This window comes from Salminus brasiliensis, chromosome 7 (assembly GCF_030463535.1).
Source record: "Salminus brasiliensis chromosome 7, fSalBra1.hap2, whole genome shotgun sequence".
Taxonomy (NCBI): domain Eukaryota; kingdom Metazoa; phylum Chordata; class Actinopteri; order Characiformes; family Bryconidae; genus Salminus; species Salminus brasiliensis.
In genome coordinates this window covers 5621308-5637931 of record NC_132884.1, presented here as the reverse complement: position 1 = coordinate 5637931, position 16624 = coordinate 5621308, and the positions used below count along the sequence as shown (strand labels likewise).

At 43.7% G+C, this 16624-nt stretch overlaps 1 protein-coding gene across 4 annotated transcripts in view; it reads right to left on the bottom strand.

Annotated features, from left to right (window-relative positions):
* Positions 1 to 7637: 7637 nt before the first annotated feature.
* Positions 7638 to 16624, bottom strand: part of mbd5 (methyl-CpG binding domain protein 5) — a 43300-nt gene continuing 34313 nt past the window's right edge. For all 4 annotated transcript variants that reach the window (XM_072683517.1, XM_072683520.1, XM_072683519.1 and 1 more), the window contains exons 6-10: positions 13065 to 13267; positions 10259 to 11392; positions 9608 to 9681; positions 9118 to 9193; positions 7638 to 8509 (exon numbers count right to left, since the gene is read on the bottom strand). In XM_072683517.1, the coding sequence (XP_072539618.1) occupies positions 8432 to 8509; positions 9118 to 9193; positions 9608 to 9681; positions 10259 to 11392; positions 13065 to 13267 (1565 nt within the window). In that variant the 3' untranslated portion in view covers positions 7638 to 8431. The remainder of the gene's footprint in view (positions 8510 to 9117; positions 9194 to 9607; positions 9682 to 10258; positions 11393 to 13064; positions 13268 to 16624) is intronic.

Genomic DNA, 16624 nt, shown 5'->3' with positions numbered 1-16624 from the left:
ATATTTCATTAATAAATGAAATGTTTTTTAATAATAAATATTTATTATTAAGGAGCATTTCTATTGGTCCATTCAACTTGTAATTTTGACCGCATGTAAAAAAGCAACAACTGCCAGCTAGCTGTTATTTTGCCCCCACTGATCCAATCCGAGTCTCATAAAGTGGTTGGTGTGGTGCAATAGATAACACCAGTACCTGCCACTGAGTTACAACACCACCATGTGGGAGACTGGGGTTCGATTCCCGGTCTGGGTGACTGTGCTGCGCTACACCAATAAGAGTCCTTGGGCCAGACTCCTAACACTACACTGACCCACCTCTGTGATGTGATGACCTTGTAAGTCGCTCTGGATAAGAGTGTCTGCTAAATGCCATAAATGTAAAGTGTAAAGAGTATCATCTGATCCGATCTGATCTCATGTGTGTTTAAAAAATGAGATCAGACGAGCTGCTGCAGTAAAGTCCCTTTATTTTTAGTCTCAGCTTCTATAATCAGACTTTCTGAATCTGATTTAGTTTAGTCGAGACTTTTCCTAACATAAAATATAGTTTTCTAGTGTTTAATATCTTATAATCCAGTCTGATCTCCTCTCTGACCAATCAGCTCCCAGCTCCTTTACAACACTGCAGTCTAATCACTTCCTGTGTGTGTGTGTGTGTGTGTGTGTAGTGGTACACACTCTAAACTCTGATATCTGTGGTTGTTGGTCTACTTGTGTGTAATAGCTGGTTTATAGGTGGTGAATGTGCTGTGTGTGAGTTTGGATTTCTATAGCGTGTATGTGTGTGTGTGTGTGTGTGTGTTAGCATTAGCGTTAGCCTCCTCTCAGTTCTGAATGGGCTCTTCAGAGCTGGTTTAAAAACAGAGAAAGGCGAGTGAGCGGTTCTCCGGTTCTCCCGCTGGTAAAACAGAGCGTTTCAGTGATGGTTTTATAAAGGGTCAGATATTACGGTCTGTTTCAGGTTCCACTGTAAAGTAGATCCACGCTGCAGAACCTCAACTCCTTTATTTACCTTCTGAGAACGTCCGCACTGCTGCAGACTGGGGAATAATGTCTGTTAATGATGACTTGAGGCCAGCAGATGGCGCTCTCTGAACACCGTGGGTAAAAGAAAGACTTGGAGCTGGATTTGGATTAAAATAGCCGATACCCGAGCCATAAACTGACAGAAGGTCAGTTGCTATGCTATGCTTATCTAGAGATATCTTGTGCCATTTTGGTGTATCTTATTATCCACAGGGCCAGGGACCGCTACCAGGAACTTCCAGGAACTATTGGTCACAAGGCAGGAACAAACTGGACATGGTGCCAGTCCTCTCACACCTAGGGGCAATGGTCACCTACAATGTGTCTTCTTGGAGGCGGGTGGAAACCAGAACATTTTAATGGAAATATCCACCTTGACCATCTGAGACCAGAACAGACCATCTAAAACCAGCAACCAGCAAAAACTGGTCTTGAGCTGGATTTAGTAGCACGGTTATTTCTGGAGAAGCTTATGAACCACCTTGACCATTAAAGACCAGCTTAGACCATCTGAAACCTGGGCCTAGATTTTTGCAGTGGACATAAACCTTCAAAGCTTCCCTTTTTTAAAACATCTATGAACTGATCTATGGATTAATTGAACCACTAGAGGGCAGAATTTCATTTCAAGTATGAATGAGCCTGAACTCCACAAGTGCTTTGATTGGTCTTGATTGGTCATCAGCGTAGGCGCTATACAGAACCGTTATTATTATTTTAGGGTGCTATACAGAACCATCAACTAGTGTGAAGAACCCTTTACCAGCCACAGAAGCAAATAATCCAAATTGTTCTTTCAGTTGTAGAACCATTGGTCGCGGAGGGTCCGGTGCCCACCTGGATTCATTTGGGCACAAGCCAGGAAAACAGGCCAGGATAGGGCGCCAGGTCAATGCAGGGTACCACACACACAACCCTATATAAGTGTATAAATCTTTATTATTTACAGAGCTGAGAAAAGTTTGGGTGAACCTCCTTCAAAGAAACATAGGACAAAAGTATTGGGACACCTGCTCATTCATGGTTTCTTCTGAAATCGAGGGATTAGTTTATCCTGCTTTTGTTGGAGGAACTGTCTCTACGGTCCTGGGAAGAAGGAGGATTTCTACTAGATTTTGGAGGAGCATTGGCTGTGAGGATTTGATTGCATTCAGCGACAAGAGCTTTAGTGATCCCCAACTCCCTAACTCCTCCCAAAAGTACTGGATGGCGCACAATCATCATTCCAGAGAACACAGTTCCTCCACTGCTCCACAGCTCAATGTCAGCACTTGGAGCACCATCATGAAGCTAATTGCAAAAATGACTGTTCGGCAGGTTTATAATTTCAGAGTCACAGAGATGTGCTTTGTGTTCACCTCTAGATGGCGTTGTTCCTTGGGATCGTGACTGATGCTCCTTTCACAGGAAGGGAAACAAACAAACAACAAACAAACAAAAATAAATAAAAATCTCAAACAACAAGAATTTCAAGTATGAGTGATCAGTTTTTAATTGAAACATCGGTGCAACATTATTTTAATGTTACATCACAGTATGACCTGTAATGTTCACAATATTTACAAAACTGCTGTTCAGGACAACCCATAAAAATCTAAAAAACAAACAAACAAACAAACAAACAAACAAACAGAACAAAAGAAGCGAGAAGAAATGATGGACTCCAACAAACTACTCCTAACCTCCGCATCAAAGCTATCTGAAGCGAACGAAATCAAGTGCACGACATACTTTACAAAGTCAACGGCTGTAAAGTATATATTGGTGAGAAAATATATACTTAGTTACATGTTTGGGGGTGGGATAAAACCTCCAATATTGATGATGACGCAAAGGTCGGTCATACCAATCCGATAAAGAGCAAGCAAAGAGGCCAGAAACAAAAACACGGTCAGAAAATCAGGGGGGAAAAACCTAAGTAAAGATATGAGCAAACATACATCTCAAAAGTTCTGGACAACACTGACCATCTGAACGCAAAACAAACAAGAAAAGGAAAGTAAATGTTTTTGACCTTATAACATTGTGAGTCAGTGTGTGTGTGTGTGTGTGTGTGTGTGTGTGTGTGTGTGTGTGTGTGTGTGTAGGGGGGAAGTATTCAGCTGTTCTAAGCTCCAGAATGGAGAGTGGACTTCACCAGGACCAGGGGACACGCACATGACAGATAGACAGACAGGAGGGTCGAGAGCAATCAGCAGAAGCGTCTAAAAAAAAAAAAAAGGTTACAGTGGACTTTTAGGCTAAGCGAGCCGCACTGGGGGGGCCTTGACCACCCAACAGACTGCATCATCAGGCATCGAGAGATTCCTACTTGCCTGACGTTCGCGTACATTTGCATGAGGACAGAAATAAAAACGGAAAGGACATTCAGAGGACACAACATGGCTGCTTCTCAGATCCATATTCTGTTATATTGCACTCAACACTTTAGTAGTGAATTTCCTATGAGAGAAAATAAAGAAACCGTAATGGCAGAAACACAATGGGGGGACGGTGTGGAGAGTACGGAGGTCCCCACCTCTGCCCAGCTGGTCCACTGGATGTTGTTCCACATGTGGTTTAGTTCTATTTCTTACACACACACACACACACACACACTTCTTTTTTCATTTAACCATTAAACTGTGTTTTTTTAATGTTCTAGATAGCTTGTGTTAGCTTAGCTATGGGGGCACTATTTAGGCATGGCACAGTTTGCTTTCCAGGCTAATTTACTTTAACGGGGAGCTTCTGGATGAGGTGCAGTTACGGTAAAAGCAAATTACACAAATAACTAATCCGTGATAACTTCGATTGGGATGCCAAAAATGCAAGAAGTAGCTGTACAGCTAACTGAAAGTTTAACATTAACATCCCACAAGAACCCCTGTTAACTAGCTTTACAGCTACTAGCTAACTGAGGTTCTCATGGGAGCTAAAACACAGCTAGCAGCTGCACAGCTAAAGGGTTCCTGCGGAAGCTAAAAACTCAGCTAGTAGCTGTAAAGCTAGCTAACAGGGGGTCTTGTGGGATGTTCATGCAGCTAGCGGCTGTACAGCTAACCAGGGTTCTTGTGGGAGCTAAAACACCGCTAATAGCTGTACGGCTAATGGGTTCTTGCAGAAGTTAGTAAACACAGCTAGTAGCTGTAAAGCTAGATAACAGGGGTTCTCATGGGAGCTAAAAACACAGCTAGCAGCTGTACTAGCTAACTGAGGTTCTCATGGGAGCTAAAACACAGCTAGCAGCTGTAAAGCTAGCTAACTGAGGTTCTCATGGGAGCTAAAAACTCAGCTAATAGCTGTACTAGCTAACTGAGGTTCTCATGGGAGCTAAAAACACAGCTAATAGCTGTACTAGCTAACTGAGGTTCTCATGGGAGCTAAAAACACAGCTAATAGCTGTACTAGCTAACTGAGGTTCTCATGGGAGCTAAAACACAGCTAATAGCTGTACTAGCTAACTGAGGTTCTCATGGGAGCTAAAACACAGCTAATAGCTGTACTAGCTAACTGAGGTTCTCATGGGAGCTAAAACACAGCTAATAGCTGTAAAGCTAGATAACAGGGGTTCTTATGGGATGTTAACAATGCAGCTAGCGGCTGTACAGCTAACATGGGTTCTTGCAGAAGCTAAAACACAGCTAGCAGCTGTAAAGCTAGCTAACTGAGGTTCTCATGGGAGCTAAAACACAGCTAGCAGCTGTAAAGCTAGCTAACTGAGGTCCTTGTGGTACATTAACAATGCAGCTAGCGGCTGTACAGCTAATAGGGGGTCTTGAGGGAGCTGAAAGAAACAGTTAGCACCAGCTAGCCACGATCACTCTGAAATAAGGTCTAAAAACAGAATAAGGTTTCGAATATTAAGATGTTCGATCAAGAAGTGATCATAGCAGTAGCAGTGGACATTAGGGTGGACCAGCTTGGCGGGAGAGGGGGAGAGGGGGACCACTTCGGTCGACACTACGACACAGTAAGTGTGGAACGTCTCTGAAAACTGATCACTGCGACTGATCAGCAATGACGAAAGCAAAATCACACACACACACACACACACACACACACACACACACACACACACACACACAAAACTGTCCCTTGTATCCAAGCTATAAATAACGTATGTATTCGTAAAGGAGTAACGTAGCTAAACATGCTAATACGACCACCGCGGGAAAGCAGCTGGCAGCTACAAATTAGCACGATAGAACTGGCAGCCATTTGCTTGTATTCACGGTTTCCATTAGCATTATTTAACCGAATTCCTCTGTAGTCTGCGTGCTTCATTAGTTAGCCAGGTTATCAAGCTAACCCAGTTAACCAGTCAGAAGGAACGCCACCGTTAGTGTTTTTGCACATACTCTCGCTGTAGTGTTAAGGGGGTCCGGGGCAGACGCTGCATTCACACACACTTGCACATCCCTACAGTGTTGACACAGGTGCCCTAATACACTGATCTGAGGCCAGACAGACACGTCTTTCTCAAAATAGTTAAGGTTAACACCTGAACCTAGTACACCAGTATAAAAGGATAATATAGGGGGGTAGAACAAGGTCCTACAGGACCCCTGTACCTCACATGCTATTAATCTCTCTTTTAAAACTGACCACTGGACATGTATGATATCACAAACATCAAGAAGAAGAAAGAAGAAGAAGAACAAAGAAGAAAAAAAAAAAAAGAAACTGTATGTTGTGTATCTCATAAATCATAAATCGCAGCCCCTCGCAGAACTGAAATCTGAACGGATGACAGGTCTCCCTGAGTCTGCACGAGATTTCAGTATTTCATCAGACCGTTAGTCTGACCGTTAGTCCGTTTCTCCCTTCAGCTCGGCGCTCGCTGCCGCAGCAGGGAAACGTAACAGTGTTATACAAGAACAAGCGCCGTTGTGCCACAACACCACAGACATTAAATAAATCAGGGCAAAAAATATAGGTTATCTGCTTAAATGAATAATACTGAATATCAAGGCTGTATCTCTCCAGCAAGAGGGACACATATAGATATAGGCTTTATACATACACATGTAAGGCTTTACAGAGCATTCGCTCAGGGTTGTATTATTGCCAAGTACAATTGAACAGCTAAAATAAATACAGAATACTGTACATAAATAATTTATAACAAAAATATAAGGCCCCTAACTGCTAATCGAACCTCTCTCTCTCTCTCTCATGCGCTCTGTGTTGATGACGGGTTCAGTCTGTTCTGGGTCAAACGAGCCTCAGTGAAATGAATACGTGTCGATGGACATTTCTTGGAGGCTGAGTCGAGTTATATCCCACAGTTGGATGGAATTAACAGGGATAAATCCATGCTCCTCTCACAAATATAGTCACCTTTTGCACAAAAACCTACTATCTCCAAACAACAACATTACAAAAATAAAAAAAATTTTATACAGAGATGTATGCAAATGAGTTGGTTTGTGTGACATCACAAAAATAGCTAAATAAACTGAACAGACGGAGGAGCGTTTACATACTACATTAAACCAATTTATTATTATTATTATTATAATTATTCTATCTGCTGTCCAATGAAAAACATGTATCTCCATTGTTGTCTTGTGGTTTTAGTTTTCTCCATGGTTTGAAGCCTGTAGCTGCTTCTGTCAATAATTCTGGATGAATGGACCAATAAAATGCTCCCAATTCATTAGAATAAACTCTTATTTTACCCTGACTTCCATTCAGAGTTAAGAAGATCTTTACCCTTTCCTGTAAAGTCACCATTTTGGATATATATATATATATATATATATATATATATATATATATGAATGAATTATTTTCATGAATTATTCAATGAATTATCAAATGTACTTATTATGATACATTTTGTTTGTATTATTTGTTGTATTAAAAACCCAATTAAAAAGTGTTTACACATATAGTTTCTATATAATAAAGATCGTAAAGATCTTAGAGTGTTTACATACTATATCAAACTTCCTATAATAGTAATAATAATAATTGAAAAGGCGGGGTTAAAGTGTTGAAGGCTATAACAGGTGGATACATGTAAATATGCTGGCTTTTTTGTGATATCACAAAACCGGCGAACTCAAACATGGCTGTTTTCTTTCCACACACCCAATAAAATCTGAAGTGAAGGCCATATTTTGGTAAATGGCGGAGCTGCAATTTCTCATTTGGTTGAACTAAATGTTTACCAACGTTTGGTAGAAAGCGCACCCAACCTAGCAACAGTAGCCATGCAAGTAGGTGTATGTGGGTGGAGCATGAATTGTCAAATTAGATCAGCTGACAGATCCAAATCTCACAGATCACCAGAAGACAAGATACCAATCGAAACAAATAAACTGAAGGATGGAAGATGGCCAGGATGGGAAACGGTGGTCTGGTAGTGTTCAGCGGTGGAAGACCAGAACTAGGTAAGTCACACCTGCAGTGTAGCATTGCCCCCTTTCAGCTGGTGAAGTCCACTCATCCACCCACACACACACACACACACACACACACACACACACACACACACACACACACACAGAGCTGTAACCGTCCGTTCTTCCTTTCCCCTACACTCATACTTACTGCTGTCGTTCAGGGTTACTCCATGCCTGTCCATCGCAGCCCCACACACACACACAAAAAAAAAAAAAAAAAAAAAAAAAAAACACACACACACACACACACACACACACACACACACACACACACACACACACACACACACACACACACTCCAACAGAAGCACATAAAAGGATCCGACTGACTCTTCTTATTCATCCTATTCACACGTGGCCTCATGGACCAAGAGCTGAATAGAAACCATCACATTGGTAGACGTTTTTTTCTGCTTTGATTTGTTGTTGTTGTTTTTTTTGTACAACTGAAGATAAAGTATGCATTGAGTCTGCTTGTACACGGCATTATCGTACAATATTTACATTTTCTTCCCAAGATTTCACCATGAAATTTCTGTATTGTCTATATACACATTGAAAATGTATCAGAAATATTTGGACTGTCTATTCTCTTAAATGCAGTACTTTTTTTTCTTCTTTTTTTTTTGATATTTTTTCTTTGTATTCTAGAAAAAAATAGTTCTTCAGTGAGTTGTAGTCAAATCGCCACCATTTCTGATTGGCTTATCCAGCACCTGTCAGTCAGTCATTTTGTGAGGGCGGGACCTTGACCAGCCGTCTGCTAGAGTGTAGCACCAGGTCGAAACGTGTTGAACGGGAGAGCGAGAGCGAGCACGCGCACGCGAGAGAGAAAGAGAGAGAGAGAGAGAGAGAGAGAGAGTGAGAAAGAGAAAGAGAGAGAGAGAGAGAGAGAGAGAAAGAGAGAGAGAGAGAGAGAGAGAAAGAGAGAGAGAGAGAGAGAGAGTGCGTGTGTGTTCGGGAAAGCTCTGAGGCTGGATACTGCTCTGGTCACGGTTTTCTCTCTCTGTTATCTGGAGATCTTCCTCCTCTTGGGTTTGGGCAGCTTGACCTGCCGTTCCCGCTCTCTCGAGGACATCGGATGTACCTGGAAAAATAAAAAAATAAAATAAAGCACCGCACCACAAACATGAGGGCCTGAGCAAGGTGACGACTTCCACTGATGCCGACTGTCATGCAAGAACACAAGGGCTGATCAATTAAATGGATAAAACACACTATATATACAAAAGTATTTGGACACTTGCTCATTCTGTGTTTGTTCTCGAATCCAAATCCAAATCTAGGCTTTCTACTACATTTTGGAGCACTGCTGTGAGGATTTGATTGCATTCAGCAACAAGAAAGTTAGTAAGGTCAGGATGTTGGATGATCACCACCCCACCTCATCATCCCAAACTCCCAAACTCATCCCGTATTTGTATTTCCAGAGAACTGAGTTACAAAGTTCTGCAGCTCAATGCTGGGGGGCTTTATTATACCCCTCTAGCCCACACCTGGCATTAGGCAGCATGGTGCCAATAGGTTCATCTTTATCTGCTCCTGAGTGTCCTATTCTATTGGCAGTACTTCTCTATAGGGACTAGATAAGCGGTGTGTGTGTACACACACATTTTCAAATCTGTGCCAACAATGGATGCAATTTTGAGGCCCAGAATTTCACACCTAGGATATTATGATGTTGGAGTTACTTACAGTGCCTGACATCTTGTCCAGCTCACTCATGGCTTCCTGGATAGCAGCTTCTAAATGATTATTTAACTTCCCAGCTCTGCGAGAGAGGACATACACAAACTTAACATTCCAAGAGCAAAAAAAACAAACAACAAAAAACAGACAGGCACTTCAAGCAGAGGCAAACCTGCTGAAACAAGACCGATTTCATGCTGGGTGCTGGAAGCGAATCTGCAGACCACTGAGCTGCTGCTGTTCCGCTCTCCGCCAGCAGATGGCCCCCATTTCCAACACTTACTCTGCTCCAGTCTACAGGAATCTTTCTCCAGCAAACTAGCAGCAATATTAGGAGCCTGGAACACCGGCCAAAAACGGGCCTCGCTGCAGGTTTGGCCTGAGCTAATAGCAAGCCATTTAAGTTACCTTCAAGGGTTTTGCTTACAGTGGATTTGGTCTAAATACAGAGAAATCTATATGCGCACACACACACACACACAGCAAAGAGGCTTACTTTCTGTTCCTTTTGGCGGCCCTGTCCAGTGCCTCCAGATCCTGCGTTAGTGTTTTCAGCTTCTCGGGCTCCACCTGAGTGACAACATTTTTTGGGGTTATGTTTTAGCAGCTTTCTAGTATTTTTTCCAGTATCTCAGAGTCTTGATCCCATTACCTTAGCACAAACTAACTGAGCAATCTTACGGCAGGACACTGTGGGACCCATGCCATTTATTTTTAAAGCATAATATAAATAATGATATATATATTAACCTGCAGAATAACGTTACCGTGTACATCCGCCTTACAAACTGTCAGTAATAACCAGTAGCGAGTTCAGGTTAGAGACAGTGGTGTAAACGGCTATTTCAAAGTTCTGCCATAAGTTTCTGCTCTGCCAGTTTCGTCTTCGGCATGTCCTTATGGTAGAGGTCATGTCTCACTTGAACTATTGGCTACACCGGCCCTACGATTTCCAGTCCAGTACAACTCCGTTCCGTCCGTATCCGTAAGCTTTTGCAGAACGTGCACAAATACGGACCAAATAAATGCAGAGTATGGACAGAAGGCTCCGTCCGTACCCGTATCACTGCCACGGAGGGCCAAATGCGAAGGCTCAACTGGGGTGTAATTGGGAGCAATTCTAGATTAACCATTCTATGCATCTTACCTTGGCCGGGTCGGACAACTGCATGCTGGGATTGTGCCCATGCTCCTCCCCCACTAATTTGTTGGGCCATGGAGGGAAGCCTTTGATGGGCCAAACGAGCTCCCCCATGTTGAAGCCTCTCGGCCGGTAGTGCAGCAGGTCGGCGGAGGGCGAGTCCGGGTGCCGCAGCTCCTCCTCGCTGCTCAAGCTCTTGGTGTCGGAGGGGCTGGGCGCACAATGCCCGTTAAAGTGCCCATTGAAGTGAGCGTAGTCCTTCAGCAGCGGCCCCTCTAGGCTAGTGGAGGAGCCTGGCGACTGGTCATCCCCAGTCAGGGGCTCGCCGTAGCCACCGCCACGACTAGACGGGGGCAGGCCACCGTTGATGTGGGCGCAGCGCTCCACCGTCTGCTCCAGCCGCTCCTTGAAGTTGACGGGGGTACGGGTACAATGGTTGTAGCGGAAGCTCCCGCCGTCGTCGCCCTGCTGCTCACCTGGGTCACGGGACTGCGGGGTTGTTGCCATGGTGCCTGCTCTATCGTTCCCATCAACACATGGGCTGCTGCGCACCTGCGTGGAACATTCCAGAAACTCCTCCCCCCGCCACTGGGCGTGGCCAGGCTCCTCCCACTGCTGCCGGGGTGAGCGGAAGTACTCATGTGCATCCGTGCTGTCCGGCGTGCTCTTCCCCTGCTCTGAACTCCTGCGGCTTCGGCTGGATCGCGACGGAGGCGGCGGGGGTCTCGTCAGCACCTCTGGACCCTCGGTCGCCCTGGGGCCATGGATGACTGCGTTTACCGCATGCGGCAGGCCATGAGGCTCACCGATGGAGGTGGTGAAGGCAGTCATGGCGCTGAGCGCAGGGACGGGGCTGGCCTGCGTGCTGCTGCTCACCGTCGTGGTGATGGTCACTTGCATGCCTTTGCTTGCCGCATCCACCACCGCCCGATAGATCGCGTCCACCGCTTCTGGGCCACCACCCCCAGGCAACTGCTCCGACCCCTGACCCCCAGAGGCTCCAGTCATGGTCACCTCGTTCTGACTCTGAAGCTCCTGCTGACCGTCCTGGAACATTCTCGTCTCGGTAGGAAGTGACGTCATGCCAGGCTGAGAGCTCATCTGGGTATGGGAAACTGGGGTGTTGTCAGGCATGCAACCCTGAAACACAGAGGCAGAGAGATCAAAGGTTAAAGTCAGTTTGCAGGATGTTACACTGGAACTGTTCCTGAAGTATGATTCGCTCTTTGGCTTCCTTCTGAATTAGCCAGCTAGCCAATATCCACCCGGAGTGTTTGCAGTTTTGCAAACGTTCCTCTCATCCTTTGATGGGCCAAACTAGCTCCCCCATGCTAAAGCCTCTGGGTTGGTAGTGCAGCAGGTCAGTGGAAGGCAACTCCTCACTGTTCAGACTCTTAGTGATTGAGGGAATGGGCGCACAGTGCCCGTCAGAAGTGCACATTAAAGTGAGCATAGTCCTTCAAGTGCTCCTCTAAGCTCGCAAAGGTCAGTCACTATCTGGCTTCCTTCTGCATTAGCCAACTAGCCAAAATCCACCACGGAGTGTTCGCAGTTTTACAAAACCTCTCATCCTTTGACGGGCCAAACAAGCTCCCCCATGTTACAGACTCTGGACTCTGGGCCGGTAGTGCAGAAGGTCCGAGGAGGCAAGTCCAGGTACTGCAGCTTGTCCTTACTGCTCAGGCTCTTGGTGTGTTCCCCTATAGGCTGTTGGAGGACATTTGCCATCTGGCTTCTTTGGTTTCCACTTTTGCAAAGGTCTTGATGTTTGGATGTACCAAAAGCAGTCAGAATTCTTTATTTATCTTAGTTTATTACTGTTGTTACTTTAAGACCAACACATAAATCAGGGGCGTCACTGGACCCACATTTATGGAGCGCTCACTAAAATCATGGCAGTAAAGAGTCAATTTTATCCTGAATTGCTGAGCTGAACTACAGGACATGCCGCATGCAAATTCATGACAGGCACTACATTTCCCATGATGCCCGAGCATCTTTCCAAAAGCTTGAGCAGATAACGCTTTCAGTCAGAGCCAGTTTATTTAGTTTTGTGAACAAAGTCATGGATGTAAATACTTAAAAAAAAGAGTAAGCTGCGTAACAGGCAATGACAGCTCATAGCTATATGTTTGGGTTATAGCCATTTATGACCATATAACCTGCAATAATACATATTAGACCACTGAAGCAAAGGCATTAATTAAACTAGGAAAGAGAAAGAGATCAGTTACGTTAGCATAGGCTTAGCATATGCTAGCTAGTCACATGGGCATTGATAACACAAGCTTGCAAAATGAGTGTTGTGATATAGCCAATATAACTATAGAGTTCTAGCTAGAGTTCACTATAGTTTAATATAAAATATTATTACTAACATTATTATTAACTAGTAATATTATTAGACAAGTGGGTGGGTGTGGGGGTACAGCTATATCCCTCTAAACTCTCAAGACATGCCCAATCCAAATCACCTCTCTTGATTTGCTTCATTTTTGGGAAGTAAATTGTGAATCTCTGAAACATAAAAAAACTAACCAAAAAAGGTTCACTATAAATAATATCGTTATTGCTTTTTTACTTCTATTATTTATATTGTGTGCATATAGTGGTAATTTATCTACGTTTTTGCATCCGAGTGTCTTGCTATCCCTTTTCTGCTCTGATACTGAGAATTTCCCCACTGTGGGACTAATAAAGCATTATCAAAAATAACAAATCTGTGTCACATATGAAAAACAAACATTTTGATTGGGATCTGATCCACTTTTACCTGCTGTGTGTCTCTACCTGCTCTGGATAAGGAGCTCACCTGGTAGTCCTGGTACAGACAGGTCATGCTGTTGGAGTTGGGGGCGCTATTCTCGGGAAAGGGAGCTTCTGAATAGGGGTGCCCCTGGCCCTGGTATGGATGTCCGCCCTGTAGTGCTGGGTGCAGCTGATGCTGCTGGTACATTTGTCCTGCGCCGCCCATCAGAGAATTACCCATACTGCAGTTCAGTGATGATGCATCACCTGTGAGGAACAGAGGAAGGAACATGCTTGAATAGAAGTGTTACGACATAGAGGGATCACACTAAAGCCGGCAGGATCCTTCAAACAGCAAAAGCACTAAATCAAACTGCCACTGAAGACGCCGTCGTAAGCGTACTTTAAAGGAACTCGTGGCTCCCAAGCGGCACAATCGTCTAAGCCAGGGGTGCCCAAACCTGGGCCTTGTGATCTACCACCCTGTGTAGTTTATCGCCAGCCCTGATCCAACACACCTGACCCAGGTAATGAAAGCCTTTGGGAGCTTCTCGACATTAGAGCAAGTATCTGAACTCCTCAGGTTGGTGGATCTTGAGGAACAGGATTAGGCAGTCCTGGTCTAAGCTAACCGGCCCTACTGCTGGGAAGTCATCGGTTTGATCCCTGAACAGGTTTGGCTAATGGAGGACGATCCTACCCACTGACTGAGGGCCATCATTGCTCTCTTGCCTCTTTTTACCCTGTTCTTCAGTGGCCAGGACCCCACAGGACCACCGCAGAACAGCTATTATTTGGGTGGCGGATCATTCTCAGCACTCAGCGCTGGTACGAGTGGAGAGACAGCAGTGCTGCTGGAGTTTTTAAACACTGTATCCACTCTATTATAGACACCTCCACCTAGCTGGTCCACCTTGTAGCTGTAAAGTCAAGAGACAGAAGCTCTCTGATCTGTTGCTGCACAGTTGGTTGGTGTCGGTCATCCTCTAGTCCTTCATCAGTGGTCACAGCATGTTGCCCACATGATGCTGTTGGCTGGATATCTCTGGTTGGGGGACTGTTCTCAGTCCAGCAGCACTGCTGTGTCTGAGCCACTCGTACCACCAGCGCAGCACACACTAACACACTCGCCACCACCATGTCAGTCAGTCAGTCAGTGTCACTGTAGTGCTGCGAATGACCCACAACCCACATAAATACTGCTCTGTGGTGCTGCTGTGGGGCCCTGAACCATGGGACCATTGAAGAACAGGGTGTAAGGAGGCTAAAAGTATGCAGATAGATGGAGTAGTAGAATAGCACTACTCAGTACTCCTACATGGATATGATGGACAATTAGTGTAGGAACAAGGAGGTGGTGTTAATGTTATGGCTGATCAGTGTATGCCGTCTTTATGAAAAAAAATCATACAGCTGAATATAAATGCATTGTGTTCAGACACAGTATGTTTGTATGCAAGTCTCCCCTTTAACTGCATGTGACCCATAGAGGGCGCCCTCAGTGCTTATAGCCAAGGCTGGTGTGATTGGCTTGTCCCTCTCCAGATGGCACAGAGTCTGCTGTGCTCTCTCTGGTTTTCTCTCAGCATGTGTCTTCCTTTCTCTGCCTTGGTCTTCCTCTCTGAGGCAGGCAGGCAGGCAGGCTGGCTGATGCTCGCTCTCCCTATCTCGCTCCCTCATTTTCTTAAATAAAAAAGGATAAAGGCCTGACCGACAGCATGGTAGGTAGGTGCATCTCTCTGTATACTGGAATTGTGCTCCGATCAGGTCAAAGCTGAACTTCAACCGAAAACGTCTTCTAATAAAGCTCCTAATAACGAACAAAAGCCTCCAGTGAATTTCTCTCACGATGGTCCTCAGCGACCCCCAGATGATCTAAATTCTTGCTCTGTGCTTGTGTTGCATGTTGACGCAAAAAACTGGATCATCTGTGGATCCCCGAGGACTGTTTGGAGAACCCTTGGAGTAGTTGGGCGAAGAGGTGGAAGGAAAGAGTAGTGTGTGGGTACGAGTAGAAAACAGAAGACAGGTTTTCTGCTAAACACGAAGCTCAAAGTTCTCCATCAGTGTGGAAATGCATCTCCAGATCAATCCTGGAAGCTGCGCAAGGCTATGCTGAAATACAGTCTCGTAAGCCAGGCCAATCACAGACCACGTAGTACACGCATTTGTTTATCTTATCTCCACATCAACAAATTTGCATTAAATAAAGCACAGGACCATTTGGCAACCTCAAACAGGTTCTCGGGTTCAGTGACCGTCTCGCTCTGAAAGGTATACAGACATCACGACTGCTAAAACAGTGGTTTCTCACTCACTGGGACGATAAAACAGGTAGCCGCAGCTCTGTGAGACAGCCAAGGTTCGATTCTGGGCAGGCAAAACACATTTAAGGGTACCAAAATGCATCACAACAAACCATGTGAGAACATCCTTTCCTCTGATTGGTCAGACCCGTCTGTGGCAGGGGCAAGAGGGGAAATACAGGAAGAAGGTCCTGTGTTCTGGACTAGTGCACATTTCCGTGCAATTTCACATGGAGCAACGGCAGAGAGGGCATCGGTTCATAGCTGCAGTAGAGTTCATTATCTCTGATTAAATATTATGAAATATTATATATATTATAGAAATCTCTAGCAGTAACCTCAACTCTTAAATTACCTTTAAACTGCCTCAGGTGGGGAACTCACAAAGAGTTTGTTTGGCACTGTACAGAGACCCCCTCTGGTCTAGTTGTTTTGGTCCACATCAGTAAATCTGCATTTACTGAATTCACACCTGTCTGAATGAATAGCAAGAGTGGAGATTCCCTTACTGGAACAGGTCTGACCTCCCTCCTCAGACCACAGCATTGTTAGATATGTTAGGTCCTATTAGTAAGGGACTAGTACAATAACCTTTCACCGGAACAAAACGCCTGGACTATTTTAAAGTCAACTAGCGGGCTTCGTTTATGACGTTTGGGTCAACTAAAAATAACTGGTCATGCAACCTTTACCTCGTCCATACCAGCGTTCATGCTAGCAATTGATTTTTGCACAGTGCCATAAATTGGCCTGGGATCCCGATTCACTTACTTCATTCCAAGTCAAAATAATCACTGAAATTATATATATATATATATATATATATAAACAATATGAAATATTATATACACATCATATTTCCTAGTGTTTTCAATATTTATTACTATATATACACTATGAAATATAATATTATATAATATAGTAGTTTAAAGGTAATTTAAGAGTTCACTTTACTGCTAGAGATTTATATATATTTCATAGTTATATATATATATATATATATATATATATATATATAGTGTGTGTGTGTGTATATATATATACACACATTATATATATATATATATATATATATATATATATATGTGTGTATATATATATATACACACACACACACAATATATATGAACTATGAAATATTATATATATTATTTAATATTAATAATGTTTTTAATATTTATTACTATATATACACACTATGAAATATAATATATATACATATATATATATATATATATATATATATATATATATATATATATATATATATATATAAACTATGAAATATATATAACACTATGAAATTTTATATATATTA